This window comes from Pseudorasbora parva, chromosome 7 (assembly GCF_024679245.1).
Source record: "Pseudorasbora parva isolate DD20220531a chromosome 7, ASM2467924v1, whole genome shotgun sequence".
Lineage (NCBI taxonomy): Eukaryota > Metazoa > Chordata > Actinopteri > Cypriniformes > Gobionidae > Pseudorasbora > Pseudorasbora parva.
In genome coordinates this window covers 49,448,765-49,476,753 of record NC_090178.1, presented here as the reverse complement: position 1 = coordinate 49,476,753, position 27,989 = coordinate 49,448,765, and the positions used below count along the sequence as shown (strand labels likewise).

Genomic DNA, 27,989 nt, shown 5'->3' with positions numbered 1-27,989 from the left:
TGTCTAGTTAATTAGTTATGTAAAAGAGCCACCAAATTACATTTACTGTGAGCAGTTTATTTGATTTTACCATCTGCATTAAAAAAAAACACCTTGTCCAGGAAGTTCCAGCGTGAAGCCATGTCGTTTGCAGGGTCACGTCAATGCAATGACTTTGTAAATGGGAATTATGAAATTTCCGATAGCATCTGAAAGCAGCATAGTCTCGCAAGAGCAACAAATTGAGTGCCAGGTGACTCATATTAAGACTAATGCATTTAATCGGTTTGCTGTTGTAATTAATTATGACTAATGAATAATTTATATAATTAAGACCGGCCACATCAGGATTTAGAACCAAAACTAAAAATGGCATCTTTTGCAGGTAAGATATTGTCATACATTTAAAAAAAACAAAACAAAAAACACTACAGTTTAATATTTCTAATCATTGTCCTTGCTTCAGAAAAACCTGAAGACACGAATGCCCAGGAAACAGATCTTCCTGCACATGAGGTGAACTGCATGTGTTCATGTTAATAATCCTCACGTGTGTGTTTAGTTCAATAATCATCACGTGTGTTTAGTCCAGTAATCCTCACGTGTGTTTAGTCCAGTAATCCTCACGTGTGTTTAGTCCAGTACCCACGTGTGTTTAGTTCAGTAATCCTCACGTGTGTTTAGTTCAGTAATCCACACGCGTGTGTAGTTCAGTAATCCTCACGCGTGTGTTTAGTTCTGTAATCCTCACGTGTGTTTAGTTCAGTAATCCTCACGCGTGTGTTTAGTTCAGTAATCCTCACGCGTGTGTTTAGTTCAGTAATCCTCACGCGTGTGTTTAGTTCAGTAATCCTCACGCGTGTGTTTAGTTCAGTAATCCTCACGCGTGTGTTTAGTTCAGTAATCCTCACGCGTGTGTTTAGTTCAGTAATCCTCACGCGTGTGTTTAGTTCAGTAATCCTCACGCGTGTGTTTAGTTCAGTAATCCTCACGCGTGTGTTTAGTTCAGTAATCCTCACGTGTGTTTAGTTCAGTAATCCTCACGCGTGTGTTTAGTTCAGTAATCCTCACGTGTGTTTAGTTCAGTAATCCTCACGCGTGTGTTTAGTTCAGTAATCCTCACGCGTGTGTTTAGTTCAGTAATCCTCACGCGTGTGTTTAGTTCAGTAATCCTCACGCGTGTGTTTAGTTCAGTAATCCTCACGCGTGTGTTTAGTTCAGTAATCCTCACGCGTGTGTTTAGTTCAGTAATCCTCACGCGTGTTTAGTTCAGTAATCCTCACGCGTGTGTTTAGTTCAGTAATCCTCACGCGTGTGTTTAGTTCAGTAATCCTCACGTGTGTTTAGTTCAGTAATCCTCACGCGTGTGTTTAGTTCAGTAATCCTCACGCGTGTGTTTAGTTCAGTAATCCTCACGCGTGTGTTTAGTTCAGTAATCCTCACGCGTGTGTTTAGTTCAGTAATCCTCACGCGTGTTTAGTTCAGTAATCCTCACGCGTGTGTTTAGTTCAGTAATCCTCACGCGTGTGTTTAGTTCAGTAATCCTCACGCGTGTTTAGTTCAGTAATCCTCACGCGTGTGTTTAGTTCAGTAATCCTCACGCGTGTGTTTAGTTCAGTAATCCTCACGTGTGTTTAGTTCAGTAATCCTCACGCGTGTGTTTAGTTCAGTAATCCTCACGCGTGTTTAGTTCAGTAATCCTCACGCGTGTGTTTAGTTCAGTAATCCTCACGCGTGTGTTTAGTTCAGTAATCCTCACGCGTGTGTTTAGTTCAGTAATCCTCACGCGTGTGTTTAGTTCAGTAATCCTCACGCGTGTTTAGTTCAGTAATCATCACGCGTGTGTTTAGTTCAGTAATCCTCACGCGTGTGTTTAGTTCAGTAATCCTCACGCGTGTTTAGTTCAGTAATCATCACGCGTGTTTAGTTCAGTAATCCTCACGCGTGTTTAGTTCAGTAATCCTCACGCGTGTTTAGTTCAGTAATCCTCACGCGTGTTTAGTTCAGTAATCCTCACGCGTGTTTAGTTCAGTAATCCTCACGCGTGTTTAGTTCAGTAATCCTCACGCGTGTTTAGTTCAGTAATCCTCACGCGTGTGTTTAGTTCAGTAATCCTCACGCGTGTGTTTAGTTCAGTAATCCTCACGCGTGTGTTTAGTTCAGTAATCCTCACGCGTGTGTTTAGTTCAGTAATCCTCACGCGTGTGTTTAGTTCAGTAATCCTCACGCGTGTGTTTAGTTCAGTAATCCTCACGCGTGTGTTTAGTTCAGTAATCCTCACGCGTGTGTTTAGTTCAGTAATCCTCAAGCGTGTGTTTAGTTCAGTAATCCTCACGCGTGTGTTTAGTTCAGTAATCCTCACGCGCGTGTTTAGTTCAGTAATCCTCACGCGCGTGTTTAGTTCAGTAATCCTCACGCGCGTGTTTAGTTCAGTAATCCTCACGCGTGTTTAGTTCAGTAATCCTCACGCGTGTTTAGTTCAGTAATCCTCACGCGTGTTTAGTTCAGTAATCCTCACGCGTGTTTAGTTCAGTAATCCTCACGCGTGTTTAGTTCAGTAATCCTCACGCGTGTTTAGTTCAGTAATCCTCACGCGTGTTTAGTTCAATAATCCTCACGTGGGTTCAATAATCCTCACACGTGTTTAGTTCAGTAATCCACATGCGTGTGTTTAGTTCAGTAATCCTCACGTGTGTTCAATAATCATCACGCGTGTGTTTAGTTCAATAATCCTCACACGTGTTTAGTTCAGTAATCCTCACGCGTGTTTAGTTCAGTAATCCTCACGTGTGTTCAATAATCCTCACGTGTTTAGTTCAGTTATCCTCACGCGTGTTTAGTTCAGTAATCCTCACGCGTGTTTAGTTCAGTAATCCTCACGTGTGTTCAATAATCATCACGCGTGTTTAGTTCAGTAATCCTCACGCGTGTGTTTAGTTCATTAATCCTCACGCGTGTTTAGTTCAGTAATCCTCACGTGTGTTCAATAATCATCACGCGTGTGTTTAGTTCAGTAATCCTCACGCGTGTTTAGTTCAGTAATCCTCACGCGTGTGTTTAGTTCAGTAACCCTCACGCGTGTTTAGTTCATTAATCCTCACGTGTGTTCAATAATCATCACGCGTGTGTTTAGTTCAGTAATCCTCACGCGTGTGTTTAGTTCAGTAATCCTCACGCGTGTTTAGTTCAGTAATCCTCACGCGTGTTTAGTTCAGTAACCCTCACGTGTGTTCAATAATCCTCACGCGTGTGTTTAGTTCAGTAATCCTCACGCGCGTGTTTAGTTCAGTAATCCTCACGCGCGTGTTTAGTTCAGTAATCCTCACGCGCGTGTTTAGTTCAGTAATCCTCACGCGTGTTTAGTTCAGTAATCCTCACGCGTGTTTAGTTCAGTAATCCTCACGCGTGTTTAGTTCAGTAATCCTCACGCGTGTTTAGTTCAGTAATCCTCACGCGTGTTTAGTTCAGTAATCCTCACGCGTGTTTAGTTCAATAATCCTCACGTGTGTTCAATAATCCTCACACGTGTTTAGTTCAGTAATCCACATGCGTGTGTTTAGTTCAGTAAACCTCACGTGTGTTCAATAATCATCACGCGTGTGTTTAGTTCAATAATCCTCACACGTGTTTAGTTCAGTAATCCTCACGCGTGTTTAGTTCAGTAATCCTCACGTGTGTTCAATAATCCTCACGTGTGTTCAATAATCCTCACGTGTTTAGTTCAGTAATCCTCACGCGTGTTTAGTTCAGTAATCCTCACGCGTGTTTAGTTCAGTAATCCTCACGCGTGTTTAGTTCAGTAATCCTCACGTGTGTTCAATAATCATCACACGTGTTTAGTTCAGTAATCCTCACGCGTGTTTAGTTCAGTAATCCTCACGCGTGTGTTTAGTTCAGTAATCCTCACGCGTGTTTAGTTCAGTAATCCTCACGTGTGTTCAATAATCATCACGCGTGTGTTTAGTTCAGTAATCCTCACGCGTGTTTAGTTCAGTAATCCTCACGCGTGTGTTTAGTTCAGTAACCCTCACGCGTGTTTAGTTCATTAATCCTCACGTGTGTTCAATAATCATCACGCGTGTGTTTAGTTCAGTAATCCTCACGCGTGTGTTTAGTTCAGTAATCCTCACGCGTGTTTAGTTCAGTAATCCTCACGCGTGTTTAGTTCAGTAACCCTCACGTGTGTTCAATAATCCTCACGCGTGTGTTTAGTTCAGTAATCCTCACGCGTGTGTTTAGTTCAGTAATCCTCACGCGTGTGTTTAGTTCAGTAATCCTCACGCGTGTGTTTAGTTCAGTAATCCTCACGCGTGTGTTTAGTTCAGTAATCCTCACGTGTGTTTAGTTCAGTAATCCTCACGCGTGTTTAGTTCAGTAATCCTCACGCGTGTTTAGTTCAGTAATCCTCACACGTGTTTAGTTCAGTAATCCTCACGCGTGTTTAGTTCAGTAATCCTCACGCGTGTTTAGTTCAGTAATCCTCGCGCGTGTTTAGTTCAGTAATCCTCATGTGTGTTTAGTTCCGTAACCCTCACGTGTGTTCAATAATCATCACGCGTGTGTTTAGTTCAGTCATCCTCACGTGTGTTTAGTTCAGTAATCCTCACGCGTGTTTAGTTCAGTAATCCTCACGCGTGTTTAGTTCAGTAATCCTCACACGTGTTTAGTTCAGTAATCCTCACGCGTGTTCAGTTCAGTAATCCTCACGCGTGTGTTTAGTTCAGTAATCCTCACGCGTGTGTTTAGTTCAGTAATCCTCACGTGTGTTTAGTTCAGTAATCCTCACGAGTGTTTAATTCAATAATCCTCACACGTGTTTAGTTCAGTAATCCTCAGGCGTGTTTAGTTCAGTAATCCTCACACGTGTTTAGTTCAGTAATCCTCACACGTGTTTAGTTCAGTAATCCTCACGTGTGTTCAATAATCATCACGCGTGTGTTTAGTTCAGTAATCCTCACGCGTGTTTAGTTCAGTAATCCTCACGCGTGTTTAGTTCAGTAATCCTCACGCGTGTTTAGTTCAGTAATCCTCACGCGTGTTTAGTTCAGTAATCCTCACACGTGTTTAGTTCAGTAATCCTCACGTGTGTTCAATAATCATCACGCGTGTGTTTAGTTCAAGAATCCTCACACGTGTTTAGTTCAGTAATCCTCACGCGTGTTTAGTTCAGTAATCCTCACGTGTGTTCAATAATCCTCACGCGTGTTTAGTTCAGTAATCCTCACACGTGTTTAGTTCAGTAATCCTCACGCGTGTTTAGTTCAGTAATCCTCACGCGTGTTTAGTTCAGTAATCCTCACGCGTGTTTAGTTCAGTAATCCTCACGCGTGTGTTTAGTTCAGTAATCCTCACGCGTGTGTTTAGTTCAGTAATCCTCACGCGTGTGTTTAGTTCAGTAATCCTCACGTGTGTTTAGTTCAGTAATCCTCACGCGTGTTTAGTTCAGTAATCCTCACACGTGTTTAGTTCAGTAATCCTCACGCGTGTTTAGTTCAGTAATCCTCACGCGTGTTTAGTTCAGTAATCCTCACGCGTGTTTAGTTCAGTAATCCTCACGCGTGTTTAGTTCAGTAATCCTCACGTGTGTTCAATAATCATCACGCGTGTGTTTAATTCAGTAATCCTCATGCCTTTAGTTTAGTTTAGTAATCCTCACGCGTGTGTTTAGTTCAGTAATCATCACGCGTGTGTTTAGTTCAGTAATCCTCACGCGTGTTTAGTTCAGTAATCCTCACGCGTGTTTAGTTCAGTAACCCTCACGCGTGTTTAGTTCAGTAATCCTCACGTGTGTTCAATAATCATCACGCGTGTGTTTAGTTCAATAATCCTCACGCGTGTTCAGTTCAGTAATCCTCACGCGTGTTCAGTTCAGTAATCCTCACGCGTGTTCAGTTCAGTAATCCTCACGCGTGTTCAGTTCAGTAATCCTCACGCGTGTTCAGTTCAGTAATCCTCACGCGTGTTCAGTTCAGTAATCCTCACGCGTGTTCAGTTCAGTAATCCTCACGCGTGTTCAGTTCAGTAATCCTCACGCGTGTTCAGTTCAGTAATCCTCACGCGTGTTCAGTTCAGTAATCCTCACGCGTGTGTTCAGTTCAGTAATCCTCACGTGTGTTTAGTTCAGTAATCCTCACGCGTGTTTAGTTCAGTAATCCTCACGCGTGTTTAGTTCAGTAATCCTCACGCGTGTTTAGTTCAGTAATCCTCACGCGTGTTTAGTTCAGTAACCCTCACGCGTGTTTAGTTCAGTAATCCTCACGTGTGTTCAATAATCATCACGCGTGTGTTTAGTACACGTGTGTTCAATAATCATCACGCGTGTGTTTAGTTCAATAATCCTCACGCGTGTTTAGTTCAGTAATCCTCAGGCGTGTTTAGTTCAATAATCCTCATGCGTGTTTAGTTCAGTAATCCTCACGCGTGTTTAGTTCAGTAATCCTCACGCGTGTTTAGTTCAGTAATCCTCACGCGTGTTTAGTTCAGTAATCCTCACGCGTGTTTAGTTCAGTAATCCTCACGTGTGTTCAATAATCATCACGCGTGTTTAGTTCAATAATCCTCACACGTGTTTAGTTCAGTAATCCTCACGCGTGTTTAGTTCAGTAATCCTCACGTTTGTTCAATAATCATCACGCGTGTTTAGTTCAATAATCCTCACACGTGTTTAGTTCAGTAATCCTCACGCGTGTTTAGTTCAGTAATCCTCACGTGTGTTTAGTTCAGTAATCCTCACGCGTGTGTTCAGTTCAGTAATCCTCACGCGTGTGTTCAGTTCAGTAATCCTCACGCGTGTGTTTAGTTCAGTAACCCTCACGCGTGTTCAGTTCAGTAACCCTCACGCGTGTTCAGTTCAGTAATCCTCACGCGTGTTCAGTTCAGTAATCCTCACGCGTGTTCAGTTCAGTAATCCTCACGCGTGTTTAGTTCAATAATCCTCACACGTGTTTAGTTCAGTAATCCTCACGCGTTTAGTTAAGTAATCCTCACGCGTGTTTAGTTCAGTTATCCTCACGCGTGTTTAGTTCAGTAATCCTCACGTGTGTTCAATAATCATCACGCGTGTGTTTAGTTCAATAATCATCACGCGTGTGTTTAGTTCAATAATCCTCACACGTGTTTAGTTCAATAATCCTCACACGTGTTTAGTTCAGTAATCCTCACGCGTGTTTAGTTCAGTAATCCTCACGCGTGTTTAGTTCAGTAATCCTCACGCGTGTTTAGTTCAGTAATCCTCACGCGTGTTTAGTTCAGTAATCCTCACGTGTGTTCAATAATCATCACGCGTGTGTTTAGTTCAATAATCCTCACTCGTGTTTAGTTCAGTAATCCTCACGCGCGTGTTTAGTTCAGTAATCCTCACGCGTGTTTAGTTCAGTAATCCTCACGCGTGTTTAGTTCAGTAATCCACACGTACGTGTTCAGTTCAGTAATCCTCACGCGTGTTTAGTTCAGTAATCCTCACGCGTGTTTAGTTCAGTAATCCTCACGCGTGTTTAGTTCAGTAATCCTCACGCGTGTGTTTAGTTCAGTAATCCTCACGCGTGTTTAGTTCAGTAATCCTCACGCGTGTTTAGTTCAGTAATCCTCACGCGTGTTTAGTTCAGTAATCCTCACGCGTGTTTAGTTCAGTAATCCTCACGTGTGTTTAGTTCAGTAATCCTCACACGTGTGTTTAGTTCAGTAATCCTCACGCGTGTTTAGTTCAGTAATCCTCACGTGTGTTTAGTTCAGTAATCCTCACGCGTGTTTAGTTCAGTAATCCACACGTACGTGTTCAGTTCAGTAATCCTCACGCGTGTTCAGTTCAGTAATCCTCACGCGTGTTTAGTTCAGTAATCCTCACGCGTGTTTAGTTCAGTAATCCTCACGCGTGTGTTTAGTTCAGTAATCCTCACGCGTGTTTAGTTCAGTAATCCTCACGCGTGTTTAGTTCAGTAATCCTCACGCGTGTTTAGTTCAGTAATCCTCACGCGTGTTTAGTTCAGTAATCCTCACGTGTGTTTAGTTCAGTAATCCTCACACGTGTGTTTAGTTCAGTAATCCTCACGCGTGTTTAGTTCAGTAATCCTCACGTGTGTTTAGTTCAGTAATCCTCACGTGTGTTTAGTTCAGTAATCCTCACGTGTGTTTAGTTCAGTAATCCTCACGCGTGTTTAGTTCAGTAATCCACACGTACGTGTTCAGTTCAGTAATCCTCACGCGTGTTTAGTTCAGTAATCCTCACGCGTGTTTAGTTCAGTAATCCTCACGCGTGTTTAGTTCAGTAATCCTCACGCGTGTGTTTAGTTCAGTAATCCTCACGCGTGTGTTTAGTTCAGTAATCCTCACGCGTGTGTTTAGTTCAGTAATCCTCACGCGTGTGTTTAGTTCAGTTATCCTCACGCGTGTGTTTAGTTCAGTAATCCTCACGCGTGTTTAGTTCAGTAATCCTCACGCGTGTTTAGTTCAGTAATCCTCACGCGTGTTTAGTTCAGTAATCCTCACGCGTGTTTAGTTCAGTAATCCTCACGCGTGTTTAGTTCAGTAATCCTCGCGCGTGTTTAGTTCAGTAATCCTCGCGCGTGTTTAGTTCAGTAATCCTCGCGCCTGTTTAGTTCAGTAATCCTCACGCGTGTGTTTAGTTCAGTAATCATCACGCGTGTTTAGTTCAGTAATCCTCACGCGGGTGTTTAGTTCAATAATCATCACGGGTGTTTAGTTCAGTAATCCTCACGCGATTGTTTAGTTCAGTAATCCTCGCGCGTGTTTAGTTCAGTAATCCTCATGTGTGTTTAGTTCAGTAACCCTCACGTGTGTTCAATAATCATCACGCGTGTGTTTAGTTCAGTAATCCTCACGTGTGTTTAGTTCAGTAATCCTCACGTGTGTTTAGTTCAGTAATCCTCACGTGTGTTTAGTTCAGTAATCCTCACGCGTGTGTTTAGTTCAGTAATCCTCACGCGTGTTTAGTTCAGTAATCCTCACACGCGTGTTTAGTTCAGTAATCCTCACGTGTGTTTAGTTCAATAATCCTCACGCGTGTGTTTAGTTCAGTAATCCTCACGTGTGTTTAGTTCAATAATCAGCACGCGTGTGTTTAGTTCAGTAATCCTCACGCGTGTGTTTAGTTCAGTAATCCTCGCGTGTGTTTAGTTCAGTAATCCTCGTGCGTGTTTAGTTCAATAATTCTCACGAGTGTTTATGTAAATAATCGTAGCACGTGTTTAGTTCAGTAATCCTCGCACGTGTGTGTTTAGTTCAATAATTCTTGCTCGTGTTTATGTTAATAATCCTAGCGCGCGTTTAGTTCAGTAATCCTCACGTGTGTTTAGTTCAGTAATCCTCACGTGTGTTTAGTTCAGTAATCCTCACGTGTGTTTAGTTCAGTAATCCTCACGTGTGTTTAGTTCAGTAATCCTCACGTGTGTTTAGTTCAGTAATCCTCACGCGTGTTTAGTTCAGTAACCCTCACGCGTGTTTAGTTCAGTAACCCTCACGCGTGTTTAGTTCAGTAATCCTCACGTGTGTTTAGTTCAGTAATCCTCACGTGTGTTTAGTTCAGTAATCCTCACGTGTGTTTAGTTCAATAATCATCACGCGTGTTTAGTTCAGTAACCCTCACGCGTGTTTAGTTCAGTAATCCTCGTGCGTGTTTAGTTCAATAATTCTCACGCGTGTTTATGTAAATAATCGTAGCACGTGTTTAGTTCAGTAATCCTCGCACGTGTGTGTTTAGTTCAATAATTCTCGCTCGTGTTTATGTTAATAATCCTAGCGCGCGTTTAGTTCAGTGATCCTCACGCGTGCTTAGTTCAGTAACCCTAGCGGCGCGTTTAGTTCAGTAACCCTATCGCGCGCGTTTAGTTCAGTAACCCTAGCGCGCGCGTTTAGTTCAGTAACCCTAGCGCGCGCGTTTAGTTCAGTAACCCTAGCGCGCGCGTTTAGTTCAGTAACCCTAGCGCGCGCGTTTAGTTCAGTAACCCTAGCGCGCGCGTTTAGTTCAGTAACCCTAGCGCGCGCGTTTAGTTCAGTAACCCTAGCGCGCGCGTTTAGTTCAGTAACCCTAGCGCGCGCGTTTAGTTCAGTAACCCTAGCGCGCGCGTTTAGTTCAGTAATCCTAGCGCGCGCGTTTAGTTCAGTAACCCTAGCGCGCGCGTTTAGTTTCAGTAACCCTAGCGCGCGCGTTTAGTTTCAGTAACCCTAGCGCGCGCGTTTAGTTTCAGTAACCCTAGCGCGCGCGTTTAGTTTCAGTAACCCTAGCGCGCGCGTTTAGTTTCAGTAACCCTAGCGCGCGCGTTTAGTTTCAGTAACCCTAGCGCGCGCGTTTAGTTTCAGTAACCCTAGCGCGGGCGTTTAGTTTCAGTAACCCTAGCGCGCGCTTTTAGTTTCAGTAACCCTAGCGCGCGCGTTTAGTTCAGTAACCCTAGCGCGCGTTTAGTTCAGTAACCCTAGCGCGCGCGTTTAGTTCAGTAACCCTAGCGCGCGCGTTTAGTTCAGTAACCCTAGCGCGCGCGTTTAGTTCAGTAACCCTAGCGCGCGCGTTTAGTTCAGTAACCCTAGCGCGCGCGTTTAGTTCAGTAACCCTAGCGCGCGCGTTTAGTTCAGTAACCCTAGCGCGCGCGTTTAGTTCAGTAACCCTAGCGCGCGCGTTTAGTTCAGTAACCCTAGCGCGCGCGTTTAGTTCAGTAACCCTTGCGCGCGCGTTTAGTTCAGTAACCCTAGCGCGCGCGTTTAGTTCAGTAACCCTAGCGCGCGCGTTTAGTTCAATATTCCTTGTGTGTGTGTGTTTGTTAGTTCAATAATCCTTGCGTGTGTTTTAAGCAGACGCATTTGGAGGCTCTTGATGCCAGGATTTCCGACCGTAAGGAGCAGATCTGGCTCTGCAATATGATCATGAATGACCTGCTGGACATCCAGAGGATCATCGCTGTAGGTTTCACACTCGTTCGGGCCGCTTTCTCACACTCGCATGACTCAAGTGCTTGTTTTTCAGAGGTGGACAAAGTACACCACTTCATTACTTGAGTAAAAGTACTGCTGGTCAAATATTACTCCGTTACAAGTGAAAGTTGTAAAATCTGATTTTTACTTGAGTAAAAGTACAGAAGTATTCGTTTTCAAAAGTACTTGAGTATCAAAAGTAAATTTCCTTCATGTCGCGGCATTACTGTATTATAGTTGTATAAATGCACATTATGCCATCATGGTTTAAGCCAGTCAGTGACGCTCCATCTGACACACTAGCAGACGACTAACTTAAACTCATTTAAATACTTGTAGAAAAGTTACAAAGCTCTTTATAAAGCTGCTGTCACTTTAAGGCCGAATGCACGGATCCAATACACTGATACACATCTGATATTCTCACACTGTTCACCTTCACTGAAGACAGAATCAACTTTGTTTATGTGAATCCTCCACTAAATGAGCATTTGGACATCCGTCTTCTTCCATTTTGCTCTAAACTATAAATCAGTGTTTAATAAATGCTGTGAAATCATTGAACTTCACGAGACTCTACAAGAGTGATTCCTGAAAGGCTTTCTGCAAAAACCCAAACACCTTTTAAAGAAGAAAAAAATCATCACTGACTTTCAAAGCTGCGACAGAAACGACTTTCCACTTCGAGGACCTTGATAGAAATGTAGTGGAGTAAAGAGGACGATATTTGTCTTTCAGATGGAGTGAAGTTAAAGTCAGAAGATTACAGAAAGAATAATACTCCAGTAAAGCACAGATACTCAAACAGTGAACTTCAGTACAGGACTCGAGTAAATGTGTTTAGTTACTGTCCACCTCTGTTGTTTTGGCAGGACAAAGGCCTTGTGGACGAACCCTGTGGAGGACCAGATAACTGAGCGCTTCCCACAAGAGCGTGTGTGTGTGTGTGTGTGTTATACAAATAAAGTCTGGATGTGAAAGTGTCAGGATGAAGGGATTTCTTTCTGAAACAGGAAATAATGGAACAAATCACACAGGGTTTTACTGGTATTGTATTGCTTTTTGATTCAAAAAGTTATTACTTTGCCATAATACTTTATAAAAAACAAGCATATGAGAAAATCTTCACATTATACATTCTTTAAAAATACAGATCTTTACAGTTTTCTCACACTTTGGGTATCAAAAGCAGTTGTTATGGAAGCATTTGAGACTCGACTAACCGGCCAAACTCTGAATAAAAACTTTAATAAGCTATCGTTGCGCTGAAAGAGTGAGGACGAGGATAAAGATGGCACCTGATGAAGGTGGAATGATGCAGAAAAACAGGAGGAAAGCTCTCGAAAGTCAAGCAAGTCGTTCTTTCACCACCGCTTCCAACATTAGAAATCACATAAAGCAGCAAATATTCTCAACATTAAGATATATGTGTAAATATTATAAACATTGCAATGCCCAGATACGAAACAAGTCACATCAAACGTAACTGTACACAACATTTGATGGGTTAAGAAAAAAAACGACAACAAAGGCTTTGAAATATTCAATGCAACTCTTACTCTCGGACTTGCGTGTTAAACGACACGCGTGACATTAGCGTGTGCAGATGGAGTGATGTATGGCAAGCCGTATTAGCTTTAATTACATTACTCGTCGTAATTGCATTTTTACTAGTGACAATTACAATTAGAGAGCTCTACAAATTAATTTTTACTAGTCATATGTCTCCATTGACTTCCATTCATTGTTAATAAGAGCGCTCTACAATTCTCTGCAATTATACATATCTTTTTTAATTCGTTTTTTACTAGTAAGAATTGAATTAGAGAGCTCTCTAATTGTTATTATTACTAGTAATAATTCAATAGTAGATCTCCAATTCAATTCTTACTAGTAAAAATGCAATGGCAGAGCTCTTATTATAAAGGTTACTAGATTATAGAGCTCTAATTGAACTCTTACTAGTAAAAATAAAATTACGACAAGTAACGCTGGGAACAATTTAAGCTAAGCCGGCTTGCCATAGTGATGCTCTATGACACATTGCATAGTTGTTTATGTTAGTTGGTGAATAAAAACGGGCTTTCATCGTATTAAGTAAAAGGTCAGAAAGCATGTGCATTATTATTATTATTATTATTAAGGTACGGCTGAGGGTGTGTGTTGGCGGATCGGGAGCGGTTCATCAGGGAAGGGTGTGTGTGTGTGTTCCAGTGCTCAGTTATGCACAGGTCCCGCTAGTGGAGATGAGGATGAATAAAGCATCTGATCATCACTCGTTTGGCACTGGACCGGCTCGGAGCGGATGAAATGACCATCGTAAGGCAATCCGAGGATCTGTGAACTACACACTGCGGTAGAGACGCACGGCTGACGGGGAAGGCAGTGCAGAGCCACGTCTCTACACACACGCACACACACACACCTGTACAAAAATACAAATACAATCTAATGGCTTCAACTCTATTTACACTACAGTCACTCATACAGCAGTGGAACATGAGAGATCGACACTACAGGACAGATGAGCTGTTAGTCTGGTCAGGACACACTCACACACACACACACAAACTAACATACACACACACACACACGCAAACTTACATACACTCACACGTTTGTTTTTGTGACATATGGGGACATTCCATAGGCTTAATGGTTTTTATACTGTACAAACTGTATTTTCTATCCCCTTACACTGCCCCTAAACCTACCCATCACACACACACACACACACACACACAGCCCCTAAACCTACCCATCACAGGAAACATTCTGCATTTTTACTTTCTCATAAAAACTCCTCCTGTGTGATTTATAATCCTTTTGAAAAGTGGGGCCATGGGTAATGTCCTCATATTTCACCCTCTCCTGTAATACCTGTGTCATACCCATGGCATTATACACATTTGTGTCCTCATATGTCACAACACACAGACACACACACACACACACACACACTCGCACAGCTTGTTGTTCTGTCTCCCTGAGCGGGTCACATCAGAGCCTCAAGCGGGTTTAGAGAGGAAAGTGCAGAGCGACGCCGATGAGAAACAACCAATCAGAGAAGAGAAGAACTCAAGCCCACGCCCAGCATCACACGTGTCCATATTACACCCCAACAGGAGGAACTGTTTTTGCATAAAGACAAATATACATTTGTATTTAATTATGAAAATTAAAGTCAGTCTAAATTCTGTTATATATATACAGTATTGTTCAAAATAATAGCAGTACAATGTGACTAACCAGAATAATCAAGTATTTAGTATATTTTTTATTGCTACGTGGCAAACAAGTTACCAGTAGGTTCAGTAGATTCTCAGAAAACAAATGAGACCCAGCATTCATGATATGCACGCTCTTAAGGCTGTGCAATTGGGCAATTAGCAGGGGTGGTAAGTACTCAAGTAAAAATACTTTGATACTTTACTTAAGTATTTTTTTCGGGGATCTGTACTTTACTTGAGTATATTTTATTTGCATCTACTTTTACTCTTACTCCACTACAATATTAAAGCCAAAATTTACTTTTTACTCCAATACATTTCCCCATGCCCGCTCCAAGTATTAAGTATTTATTACACTTGATTTCCAAACCGGTCTGGTCGGTCATGGATGATCCAGTCGGGTATAGACTTGGAAAAGCTGAGAAGTCAGGTTTGCCACACTAATGTTAGCTCAGTGTTTCCCCAACTTTTTTATTATGCGGCACACTATTTACTATGAAAACATCGGTAACATTTTACAATACAGGTGCACTATTATAATTCATGCCTAATGCACAGATAACCATGTATTACTAATGAAGAACTAAACCATTTATTAATGATTACTGCATCAGCAACTAATGAACATTCTCTATGATTAATAGATTAAGTAATATATACATTGCTATTGACATCATTAATTCCCTAATAACATATTACATTAAGTAATAATGTAAATTCATGTATTCAAAGCATGCATTCCGACTCTCAGTTGTGTTTAATTCATCATTTATCATAACAATTGGCAAAATTATAGTATGACTTTACTTGTTGAGGCACATGACTATTAACTAATTGTTACGTAATATGTCATTGTGGTTATGGCTTTTGAATTAATTTTGAATTAGTTATTAGTATATTGCTCCTCATCTGTTTGATGGAGCTAATGTTATGAAACATGTCTATTTTAAGTTTAACCCCTATACTGCGTTAAGGTGCTTCATTGTCTCCTATTAATTGCAAATCTAACAAATTCTTAATTGCAGTATCTAATCTTATCATTTGTTCAATTAAAACATTGCATATCAGTCCCAAAAGATTTTATCTGCTTAATTATTGATATTTACAGTTAATTTGAATATTTACTTTTTACTTTCGGTACTTGAGTACGTTTTAAATCTGATACTTTTGTACTTTTACTCAAGTGATGTTTGAATGGAGGACTTTCTACTTTTACTGGAGTATTTTTGTATTTAGGTAAATATACTTTCACTCGAGTATAACTTTTGAGTACTTTTACCACCTCTGGCAATTAGTTGAATTAGTTGAAAGGGGTGTGTTCAAAAAAATAGCAGTGTGGCATTCAATCACTGAGGTCATCAATTTTGTGAAGAAACAGGTGTGAATCAGGTGGCCCCTATTTAAGGATGAAGCCAACACTTGTTGAACATGCATTTGAAAGCTGAGGAAAATGGGTCGTTCAAGACATTGTTCAGAAGAACAGCGTACTTTGATTAAAAAGTTGATTAGAGATGGGAAAACCTATAAAGAGGTGCAAAAAATGATAGGCTGTTCAGCTAAAATGATCTCCAATGCCTTAAAATGGAGAGCAAAACCAGAGAGACGTGGAAGAAAACGGAAGACAACCATCAAAATGGATAGAAGAATAACCAGAATGGCAAAGGCTCAGCCAATGATCACCTCCAGGATGATCAAAGACAGTCTGGAGTTACCTGTAAGTACTGTGACAGTTAGAAGACGTCTGTGTGAAGCTAATCTATTTTCAAGAATCCCCCGCAAAGTCCCTCTGTTAAAAAAAGGCATGTGCAGAAGAGGTTACAATTTGCCAAAGAACACATCAACTGGCCTAAAGAGAAATGGAGGAACATTTTGTGGACTGATGAGAGTAAAATTGTTCTTTTTGGGTCCAAGGGCCACGGGCAGTTTGTGAGACGACCCCCAAACTCTGAATTCAAGCCACAGTACACAGTGAAGACAGTGAAGCATGGAGGTGCAAGCATCATGATATGGGCATGTTTCTCCTACTATGGTGTTGGGCCTATTTATCGCATACCAGGGATCATGGATCAGTTTGCATATGTTAAAATACTTGAAGAGGTCATGTTGCCCTATGCTGAAGAGGACATGCCCTTGAAACGGTTGTTTCAACAAGACAATGACCCAAAACACACTAGTAAACGGGCAAAGTCTTGGTTCCAAACCAACAAAATTAATGTTATGGAGTGGTCAGCCCAATCTCCAGACCTTAATCCAATTGAGAACTTGTGGGGTGATATCAAAAATGCTGTTTCTGAAGCAAAACCAAGAAATGTGAATGAATTGTGGAATGTTGTTAAAGAATCATGGAGTGGAATAACAGCTGAGAGGTGCCACAAGTTGGTTGACTCCATGCCACACAGATGTCAAGCAGTTTTAAAAAACTGTGGTCATACAACTAAATATTAGTTTAGTGATTCACAGGATTGCTAAATCCCAGGAAAAAAAAAATGTTTGTACAAAATAGTTTTGAGTTTGTACAGTCAAAGGTAGACACTGCTATTTTTTTTGAACACACCCCTTTCAACTAATTGCCCAATTGCACAGCCTTAAGAGCGTGCATATCATGAATGCTGGGTCTCGTTTGTTTTCTGAGAATCTACTGAACCTACTGGTAACTTGTTTGCCACGTAGCAATAAAAAATATACTAAAAACCTTGATTATTCTGGTTAGTCACATTGTACTGCTATTATTTTGAACAAGACTGTATATATTAAAATGGTCCTTAATAGTCAAAGCAGACTCTAAAGTTTTGGGTTCATTCTCTTTATGCAAAAAACATTTCATTTTTGTCTTTTGATCGTGGGAAATATGACCCAGAGAGTTTCGTGAGATTGATTTAAAACATCATGATCAGGGGCGGAAAAGAGCTACATTTATCCAACAATTGAGTATTTTAATAAATTAACATATATAAAATTAAATACTAAAGTTATAGGCAGCCGAACAAACCTCTAAAAGGACATTTAAAAGGCGGGTGTTCATCGCAGTTCAGAATAAAACATCTCAAAATCACATTATGAGCCTTCCTTCCCAATAAATTACACATCATAAAATACTTCAGTTCCATGTGCAGGACTTCACGACCCGCAGACCTTTCCGATGAAGTCAATCCCTGCGGATTTCAAGTTTAAACTCAATCTCTATAAGCAAATGATGAAATAACTCAGCGGTTAAAGGGATACTCCATCGTTCATAGTTAACTGTTATTCCCCTAATTTAGACGAGTTGACACACACCTCTCGTCTCAGTGCGTGCTCTTAACCGCGTGCTATCGCAAATCTGATAATTCACACTTCTGAAGTCGTAAATACGAGCTTATGGCATTCAAATTGTGAAATGTGAGGCTGTTCGTGTGCAGTTTTTACCAAGGAAACTCGTATTTACGATAATTTCGAGAGCATGTGAAGGCAGGGTTAATCGCTCTGACGTGCGGTGATATTCTGATAGCGCTTATCTTAGCCCACTAAGCTTAGAAAAGCGCCACGTTTTATTTTGTCACCATACTTGATCGTTCAGCTATTGGTGTAACTGTATTTAAATAGAGGAACACGTGGAGGAGTTTGGTGGCTCCTAACCTGATCTCTGTTTGGTACCATAGTGAATGAACTGGGCTTAGTGGGCTAAGCTAAATGCTATCAGATCGTCACCGCACGTCAGAGAGATTAAGAGCACACACTCAGACGAGAGAGGTGTGTGTCAACTCGCCTTAGTTAAAGGAAGTGTATGTAAGATTGTGGCCAAAACTGGTACTGCAGGTGTCTCCCCCTCCCCCTGACTCGAGGTTGCCAGATTGGCTGCAGGATCAGCAGAACGTTTGTAGATCTACAGCGTGTGGTCACTAGAGCAGATCTGGCAACCCAAACACTACTGACTTCATGATTGGTCGATAGCTGGAGGGCGGCGCTTCAGGCCAAAACACAACATGACATCATCAACATCAGCTGAGGGCTGAACAACAACTTTATAATGACAATATCCCGGCAGGACTACTGTTAACATGATGTCTTAATGTCTAGAGACATATCAGGGCCATTTTAGGATGAGTTGAAATACATTTCCTACATACAGTTCCTTTAAGGGAATAACAGTTTAATATGAAAAAACGATGGAGCATCCCTTTAATGAGACCCGAAGCATTACTCTAACGGCTTCAAAAGTGCACCGAATCCCGCTCGCTCGGGTCCTGAAAACCCTCTGGAAGAGGCGCGGCTGTGTCTGTACACGGTACAGAAGAACCTGGTCCTCTAGGGGGCGCCGCTGGAGAAATCGTCCGCCAATAATGCCTCGATGTTGGCCGTGGTCTCCGGGCTGAGCAGATCCGACACATCCACTGGAGCGGATGGGCTGTCCGGGCTGAGTTCGGATGGGCCGCAGGAGGAGGGATCCTCGGGGAAAGCTGGAGATGGAGCTGGAGCTGGAGCTGGAGCTGATGTGGGTTTGGGCTTCTCCAGCGAGGAGCCGGCGCTCTTGTCTTTAGCCGAGTCTCTGCAGGCGCACTGACACTGGCAGGATTCCTCCTGCTTTATGATGATCACCGGCAGGCTCAGCCCAATCTGCTGCACTGCGTTCCCTGAAACACAAGCTTTACACATTACACTCTCTTAAAGGGATACTTCACTGCCTTTTTATATTAAACTATGTTATTCCCTTAACTAAGACGAGTTGACACACACCTCTCTCGTCTCAGTGTGTGCTCTTAATCTCTCTGACGCGCGGTGACGATCTGATAGCATTTAGCTTAGCCCACTAAGCCCAGTTCATTCACTATGGTACCAAACAGAGATCAAGTTAGAAGCGACCAAACACCTCCACGTGTTCCCTATTCAAATACAGTTACACCAATAGTTAAACAATCAAATATGATGACATAAATAAAACGTGGCGCTTTTCTAAGCGGATTAAAAAGGAGGACTATAATGTATGGCGGATTAGCACTTCTGAGAGTACTTCGACTCGGCGCAGTAAAAAGTCCCGGCTGAAAAATCCTCCCTCACGTCTCCCCATCGCTCTCTCATTTCTGTCAATAGGGGTATTGGGGTATATATAATGTATTCCGCCATTCATTATAGTTCTCCTTTTTAATCCGCTTAGAAAAGCGCCACGTTTTATTTTATGTCCCCATACTTGATCGTTCAGCCATTGGTATAACTGTATTTAAATAGGGAACACGTGGAGGAGTTTGGTCGCTTCTAACCTGATCTCTGTTTGGTACCATAGTGAATGAACTGGGCTTAGTGGGCTAAGCTAAAGGCTATCAGATCGTCACCGCGCGTCAGAGAGATTAAAGGGGGTCGCACACCGGACGCGGAGCTCGGCGGCGCGCCGCGCAGCGTCTCAGGTATCGCACACCGGACGCGCACATTCTAAAAGGCCTTTTAGAGGCGAAAAGGCCAAAGGTTGAAATCAGTATACCTTAACTGTGGCGCGGCAGGATTTAGAACAACTTCCTGAGTCGCCGCGGACAGGCGCCGAATGCCGCCACCGGTGTGCGTACACTCATTGAAAACAATGTGTTCGAATTTTAAAAACGTGGTGCTCCGCCGAGCTCCGCGTCCGGTGTGCGACCCCCTTAAGAGCACACACTCAGACGAGTGACGATATTTCTAATCAATTTGTGTTCCAAATTTGAAGTTGATATCACAAAAATTGAAGTTCCCATTTTGATTTTGTTTAGGCGCTGTACCACACATGGCCACCGGGTGTCACTGAAATTCCATTGATTTTTAAATGCAATTTCCTGTGTCAAATGTATATATTTTTGTCCAAATATCACAAAACAGTTTGCAGATATAGAAACATGGCACTCAAACCATTCCGACGATGTGTTTTGTCAAGATTAGAAAAGGTTTTTATTATAAAGTTTATTATAAACATGACAACGCCACTTGGGGAGGAGCCAGCTAGAATAATTTACAGCACCGTTTCCATGGTCTGATTTCAAAACAGTTTTCACAGGATGAATCTTGAGTTCGAAAGCTTTGGAATGATATATAGTTTGTCAACATTAGATCAGGATAAATATAGGATATAATTGTTTTAAACATGCAGTGGCAAATGGGCCCACCGGTGGGCCAGTGACAGATCACAGGTTAAGGCATCTTTACACAGCCGAGTTAAGGCAGCTCTAAAGCGGCTCAGTGTCTGCTCAAAACTGCGTAAAGATGCAGGCTCATGATCCTACATCGGCATCAAAACACCACAAATCCAACGCATTCGTGCAGCTCTCGATGATTTTTATAGATGGATATTACAAGCGAGCAGCTGTTAGCTTGATTAGCTGCTATTTAAAAAATGGCAGTCACAAGTTTGTGTTGGTTTGTTGGTTGCGGTAACTCCGCCCCCAGCCCAGCAATGTTTTGCTGCTACTTAAGAACCACTTTTCCTGGCTGGTGCTTTGGGTGATGAAAGAAAAAGAACCGATTTGAAATTAGGCTCTGGCTCTGAACCAGCACTGCCTTGGTGGAAAAGGGGTAAGTGTGATGTTTTCCCCCATCTAAGGGTGTTAAGGTATATGACCATCCAGCGAATATTACTTTCTGTTCCTCTCATTTCAGACTTGAGTTAAGCTTTTCTCTGAGAAAAGAACGGCACTGAAGTCATTCTTAAAAAAGGGAAGATGTGTTCTGAGTTTTGCAGACCGGATAAGGCGAAAGTTTAATCTGGTTGGTTGTAGTGCTATCCTATCGCGTGCAGAGGGAGTTTGACAGACAGCAGTTTATCCGCCGCTCAGATTGAGCTGTCAATGGTGAGCTTCCAGACCAAACATCCTGATGTGGGTCAGGCTTGTCAGGGACGCTAGGGGCGCTAGAGTTAATGGTTCAGTTTGAACAGATGTTTCATATCATCATCATATGTCCTCGTCAGAGCTCATTTTCCAGCACATTCAGCATCTGCTCATATTCGCCATCTCACTCATATGCGCCGGCTCAGACGGAGCTTGAGGACGTAGATGTGACGTGAGTCTCCTGTCTGACAGCTGTAGGTCTTCTAGTAGTTGTGGAAAGTGAAATCTGAATCCCGTTGTTTAAATATTTTCTCCTGTTGCTTTTGGCTCACTATGGGCTTCTCCCCATTCTTCCCCCTTGACTTTATCAGACTTTATGTCTCCACGTCCCTCCGACTGCCTCATAGACAGTAAAGATTGCCTGTGAGCGTCTCCTCAGGTCTATACGGTAATTTCTCAACTGTGCGACAGAGTCGCGTTGGTTATGACGCAATAGTTAGCCTATTTTTACAAAAACAGCTTCTGCTGGGCGATAGTGTAAGATACAAGGTAACGGAGCCTTTTATGCATTGTCGTGTTTCTTTAGAAATAAACAATGGACAAATGGAGTCTTTAAACGCCTCAGATGTAAAGTTATTCACTGTCAAAGTGACTCAAAAATGAATGGGAGTCAATGGGATGCTAACAGCAGGTGATGGCTTGGTTAGCAATGGCCGCCCCTAGGGGTGGAACGCTTTTGAGCGCTAGATTACCCGCTTGGTTCAGCTCTGCTGTGTCTGGCTATGAGTAAACCGTCACTTCATCATTGTGTATTAGACATCTTGTGGAATAAAAGTGAATTGCACTTATTTCGTCATTATAGATTAATTTATTGTTGTGCAGAAAAACATTACACGTACTCTTACGCACCTCGGGTCGTTAACGACCCTATACAATTTTTATTTTATTTTTTACAAAAAAACAGTGGAAAAACTTGTCATATTGTTAATATGGGATTGGATAAGGAATACTAAAAAGGTTGGTGTCTAACTTTAAAAAATTAATGAATAAGTAGGAGGGCAGTGAATGATGTATGCATTTAAACTGATCATCCTGGTTATTTTGCTCAAACGGATGGATTTTGGACGGATGAAGTTAAACAAATGAAATAGCCTTTTTATTACGCTATAGCAAACAGCATGAGAAATATTCACTCATACCTGAATGTCCGCCAACTGGTATGGCTGTTGTAAAAAACACCTTCTCTACTTTTGGACCCTGAAAATAAAAGCATTAGTTAACAAATGGGGAAAATACATTTGTGCCATTAATTCCAACACTAACTGGATGATTACTAACTATTGCTAAAACACTCAAGTTAAGCAATGCTAACAAATATCTATCTGAAATCAAACACATTTCTGGCATCATTAATGAAAACTAAATGTATGTTTTAACACTTTGCTAACATGTTGTAACAATTGCTTGCAAGATTTAACATATTCTTAGCATTTTAGCATATTGTTACCACTTTGCTTTTATGTTCCTAGCACATTGCTAACAAGTTGTAATAATTGCTAGCTAGATTTAACATTGCTAACATTTTAGCATACTGATACCACATTGCTTTTATGTTCCTAACATGTTTGAGCACACATTGCTAACATGTAGTATTGATTTCTAGCAATATTTAACATATTGTTAGCATTTTAAGATATTGCTACCACGTTGCTTACATGTTCCTAGCGTTTTTGAACACATTGCTAACACGTTGTAACAATTGTTAACAAGATTACACATATTGTTCGCATTTCAGCATATTGCTACCACTTGCTTTCATGTTCCTAACATGTTTTAGCTCATTGTTAACATGTTGTTAGCTTTCATGTTCCTAACATGTTTTAGCTCATTGCTAACATGTTGTTAGCTTTCATGTTCCTAACATGTTTTAGCTCATTGTTAACATGTTGTTAACATTTTAACATTTTGCTACCATGTTGCTTTTATGTTCCTAGCATGTTTTAACATATTGGTAACGTTGCAACGATTGCTAACAAGATTTAACATGTTAGCATTTCAGCATATCGCTACTACTTGCTTTCATGTTCCTAGCATGTTTTAACACATTGCTAACATATTGTTAACATTTCAGCATTTTGCTACCAAGTTGCTTTCATGTTCCTAGCATTTTTTAGCACATTGATATCATGTTGCAATGATTGCTAACAAACGATTTAACATATTGTTAGTATTTCATCATATTGCTACCACGTTGACTCTCGCAGCTTTAATAAAGCCGAAGATAAAAACGTAAAGCTGACCTGCTGTTCGGGGTTTTGCTGCGCACTGGCGGCGCTGCTGAGGATCCACTGCAGGTTCTGATCGGACATGACGATGCTAGGCTGCAGGCCGAGGGTGGGGGCAATGGTGATTGTAGGTGGAGGAGGAGGTGGAGGTGGTGGTGGAGGAGGAGGAGGAGGAGCCAAAGGCACGGTGTGTGTCACCTCTGTTGTCCCATTGGGCGGGGGGCCCGGGGGTGGCAATGTCCCGTATGGAGCCGGCACTTCTGCTGAGTGTGACGAGATGGGCGGAGCAGGAGCCGGCGGAGAGGGGAGTGTCGGGGGCGGAGTCTGAGCCTCAAGAGCAGGGGTTGTGATGGAGCAGGTTGGAGACGAGGTGGAGGAAGATGGAGGGAAAGTGGGATGCGTGGACACATCGGCTGACTGAAGACTCGACTCCAGGCCAAAAGACTCTGCGGGGTTATCTGGAGAGACAGAAGCAGGACGTCAGACTGAGGGGCGGGGCATGTGAGGGGTCGAGCACTGCTACGAGCAAGTTCCCATCATTAATATACTGGCTAAAATATTACATTAAAAGTATGTCATCAAAATGTCACCATTAAGTGAAAAAAGTGCTAGCACTTTATTGTTAACATGTTTTAACATGTTGTTACCATGTTTTAACTTATTTGCTAGAATGTTTTAACATGTCCCTACCATGTTTTAACTTATTGTTAACATGTTTTATTATGTCGCTACCATGTTTTAGCTTATTGTTAACATGTTTTAACATGTCCCTACTATGTTTTAACTTATTGTTAACATGTTTTATTATGTCGCTACCATGTTTTAGCATGTCACTACCATGTTAGAACTTATTTGCTAACATGTTTTACCATGTCGCTACCATGTTTTAGCTTATTGTTAACATGTTTTATAATGTTGCTACCATGTTTTAACTTATTGCTAACATGCTTTAACATGTCGCTACCATGTTTTAGCTTATTGTTAACATGTTTTATCATGTCGCTACTATGTCTTAGATAATTGCTAACATGTTTTAACATGTTACTACCATGTTTTAGCTTATAGTTAACATGTTTTAACATGTCGCTACAATGTCTTAGCTTATTGCTAACATATTTTAACATGTCACTACCATGTTTAAACTTTTTGCTACCATGTTTTATCATGTCACTACCATGTTTTAGCTTATTGCTAACATGTTTTAACACCCACTGTTAACATTTTAACATTGCTACCACATTCCTATCATGTTTCCTAAAACACTGAAATTTTTTAACCCATCGATAGGATGTTCCTATGTTTTAACACACTGGCAGTGCTAGCATGGTTTAATATTTAATAATAGCATCATTTGGGACACAACTATTGTTGACGTTTTAAAGAGTTTGCTACCAAGTTTTAACACATTGGTAGCATGTTTTAACACATTTTAGACACTGGTAGCATGTTTAGTTTTTTTTAGCATGTTTTAGACATTGGTAGCATGTTTTAGCACGTTTTAGACATTGGTGGCATGTTTTAGCACGTTTTAGACATTGGTAGCATGTTTTAGCACATTGATAACATGTTTTAGCACGTTTTAGATATTGGTAGCATCTTTTAACACATTTGAGGACATTGATAACACATTTTAGACATTGGTAGCATGTTTTACACACGTTTAGACATTGGTAGCATGTTTTATCACGTTTTAGACATTGGTAGCATGTTTTGGCCAGTGTTGTGCAAGTTACTTCCAAACTGTAATATATTATAGATTACTTATTACTGCTATTTAAAAGTAATTCATTACATTACAATATTACTGTCTCAGAATTGTAATGCGTTACATTACTCCTGTATTACTTTTGAGTTACTTTCACCAAAATAACTTCAGAAGTAGCTCTTAATATTCTAAAATGTAGGAAGAGGGTATTTTACATCCAGTAGAAGGCGATATGATGAAGCATAATGACATGGGCCATCCAGGCTAACTGCTCAAGACAATGCAAGAAATCATGACGATCCAACTATGTTATGAGTATTATTTTAGAGGTAAAGTGATTATCTGGCAATATCTGGGAATAGCTTCTGTTCATAGACACAACAGAACGGTGTAAACTCTAAGTTATGACAATATGCGCATTTATCTTTTCTTATTGTTGCGACATAGTTGCGAGATAGTTATTTCGGTTTTAGAAAAAGGTTGTATTTGACTGCATTTGCATTTGACTAGCCTACGTTCTTGTCCTTATCTCTGATAAACTAAGCAATGCGCATCCATCTCGCGAATGTACAGTAGGGATGAGTACGGTGGGGACATTTTCCCACCGGTTAATCAAAGTGTGATGACATCACCGGTAGCCTATCTGGGCTTTTAAATCACTAGTCTATTTAACCGAAAGGAACATGCGCACTGCCGCTTGGGCATTAATGACGGGAGCGGATGCAAAGCGAGTGCTTTCAATGAATTCCTATAAAAGTTAAGCTTCCATATGAACTGAAAACGCGCCAGTGCGCGCACAACGTGAATGACAGCTCGTTATAAATGTGCGCTCTTTGCGGCCAAGCAGGTTTTTAGTTTCGGTTTAAAATTAGCCTATTATTCTTAATGAAATGCACAACACAATGACAAACCCCCTTTAATAGGCGCTTTTACATTTCACTTTGAAACCAAATCTTCCGCGATCATCTGTCAGCTCAAGATCACACTTTCGGATCATGCAGACACCTTCCGTTTTTATTTGAAGTCTGTTCTCTAACTGAACTAAATGACTGTATTACTATAAAAAATCTAAACGACGGTGTCACGGTGTGTAGTAGTCTTATTCTGTCATCTTCACCCAAGTGTTATAGGCATTAGGCCTATAGTTTGGCTCTGCAGCGCGCGCCTCGTCTCTCGTCCGTTCGACGCGCTCGCCGTTGTGCTATTCTTTGAAACGACAGAGCCTTAAAACCTTCTTTAGCCACTTTTCCACTGGCCAGCGCGAGCACAGGGGCTGAAATCATGCCTGCGGTACTTCTGTAAAATCCGCAATAAACACGTGCGCCTTCACTGGACTATATATCACACCTTATCCAAATGTACACCAGCAAGAGGGAGATGAATTGAAGTACTGAGCTGAAGGAAAATGAAGTAAATAGCTATACAAAAATATATCAGAAGCTGTCATTTAGTATTTAATTACTAACCTGGACACCACACGCGGCTATTGAATGACCACGAACAGGTAATAACTTGCATTTTTCATGCGTTAATGTATCGCGCCTTTTTTCCTTTGCCTTTTTCTTTTTATTGTATTTTTTTGGGTGGGGGGTGGGTAACGCAAGCGTTACTGGAAATGTACCGAGTAAAATATTACTGAAAATTGATTACGGTAGTAATGCCTTACACTACTGCGTTACAGCAAAAAGTAATAAGTTACTGTAATGTATTACTTTTGTAATGCGTTACTCCCAACACTGGTTTTGGCACATCTTACCACATTGATTTCACTTGTTTTAGCACGTTGTTGATATTGGTAGCATGTTTGAGCAAGTTTTAGACATTGGTAGCATGTTTTAACACATTTGAGCACATTGATAACACGTTTTAGCACATTCTAGATATTGGTGGCATGTTTTCACACATTTTAGTCATTGATAACACATTTTAGACATTGGTAGCAAGTTTTAGCATGTTTTGGCACATTAATAACACGTTTTAAACACTGGTAGCATATTTTAGCACGTTTTAGACATTAGTAGCATGTTTTAACATGTTTTAGCACATTGTTAGCAAAGTTTTAGCACATTTTAACATATTGATAGCATGTTTTAATAAATTTGTAGCATGTTTCCACACATTAATAGCATGTTTTAACACATTTCAACACACTGATAGAATGTTTTAGCATGTTTTAACACATTGATATCATGTTTTAGCAACGTTTTAACACATTGATAGCATGTTTTAACACTTTCTAACACACTGATAGCATGTTTTAACACATTGATAGCATGTTTTAGTACACTGATATCATGTTTTAATACATTGATAGCATGTTTTAGTACACTGATATCATGTTTTAATACATTGATAGCATGTTTTAATAAACTGATATCATGTTTTAATACATTGATAGCATGTTTAAGTACACTGATATCGTGTTTTAATACATTGATATCATGTTTTAATACATTGATAGCATGTTTTAGCACATTTATAGCATGTTTTACCACGTCTAGCTAGTGATCGACTGATATATCGGTTTCCCGATATTTTTCTCAATAATTAAGCATTTTCCCATAATCTGGTATTGGTTTTGTAATATCAGATTCACAATAAATGGCGGCATCTGGTGGACGTTTTGAGAATCGCTGCGAGCCCGTCATTAAAGGACTGCGTCTGAGGGGAGATGAGTCAACAACGGTGCTCAAAGGTAAAATAACCTGCATCCCTTGATTAATAAACTTTATTTAACATAACAGTAATGTCCAGATGAGATATACACAAATAAGATGTTATGAAATGCTACTTTGTAGTTACAATGAGAAAAATAAGTATTTGAACACCCTGCTATTTTGCAAGTTCTCCCACTTGGAAATCATGGAGGGGTCTGAAATTGTCATCGTAGGTGCATGTCCACGGTGAGAGACATATTCTAAACAAAATGCAGAAATCACAATGTATGATTTTTTAACTATTTATTTGTATGATACAGCTGCAAATAAGTATTTGAACACCTGAGAAAATCAATGTTAATCTTTGGTACAGTAGCCTTTGTTTGCAATTACAGAGGTCAAACGTTTCCTGTAGTTTTCCACCAGGTTTGCACACTCCAGGAGGGATT

The 27,989-nt window shown here is 41.0% G+C and overlaps 1 protein-coding gene and 1 long non-coding RNA gene across 3 annotated transcripts in view; one reads left to right on the top strand and one right to left on the bottom strand.

The window, feature by feature from the left end:
- On the top strand, nt 1-11,885 carry LOC137083449 (uncharacterized). The gene is made up of 4 exons (XR_010906504.1): nt 1-364; nt 446-495; nt 10,783-10,887; nt 11,772-11,885. It is a non-coding gene; the product is annotated as an uncharacterized lncRNA (long non-coding RNA).
- Nucleotides 11,886-16,879: 4,994 nt separating this feature from the next.
- mtf1 (metal-regulatory transcription factor 1) overlaps nt 16,880-27,989 on the bottom strand; it is a 46,382-nt gene continuing 35,272 nt past the window's right edge. For both annotated transcript variants that reach the window (XM_067449383.1, XM_067449384.1), the window contains 3 exons: nt 23,194-23,636; nt 22,093-22,150; nt 16,880-18,739 (listed from right to left, as the gene is read on the bottom strand). In XM_067449383.1, the coding sequence (XP_067305484.1) occupies nt 18,414-18,739; nt 22,093-22,150; nt 23,194-23,636 (827 nt within the window). In that variant the 3' untranslated portion in view covers nt 16,880-18,413. The remainder of the gene's footprint in view (nt 18,740-22,092; nt 22,151-23,193; nt 23,637-27,989) is intronic.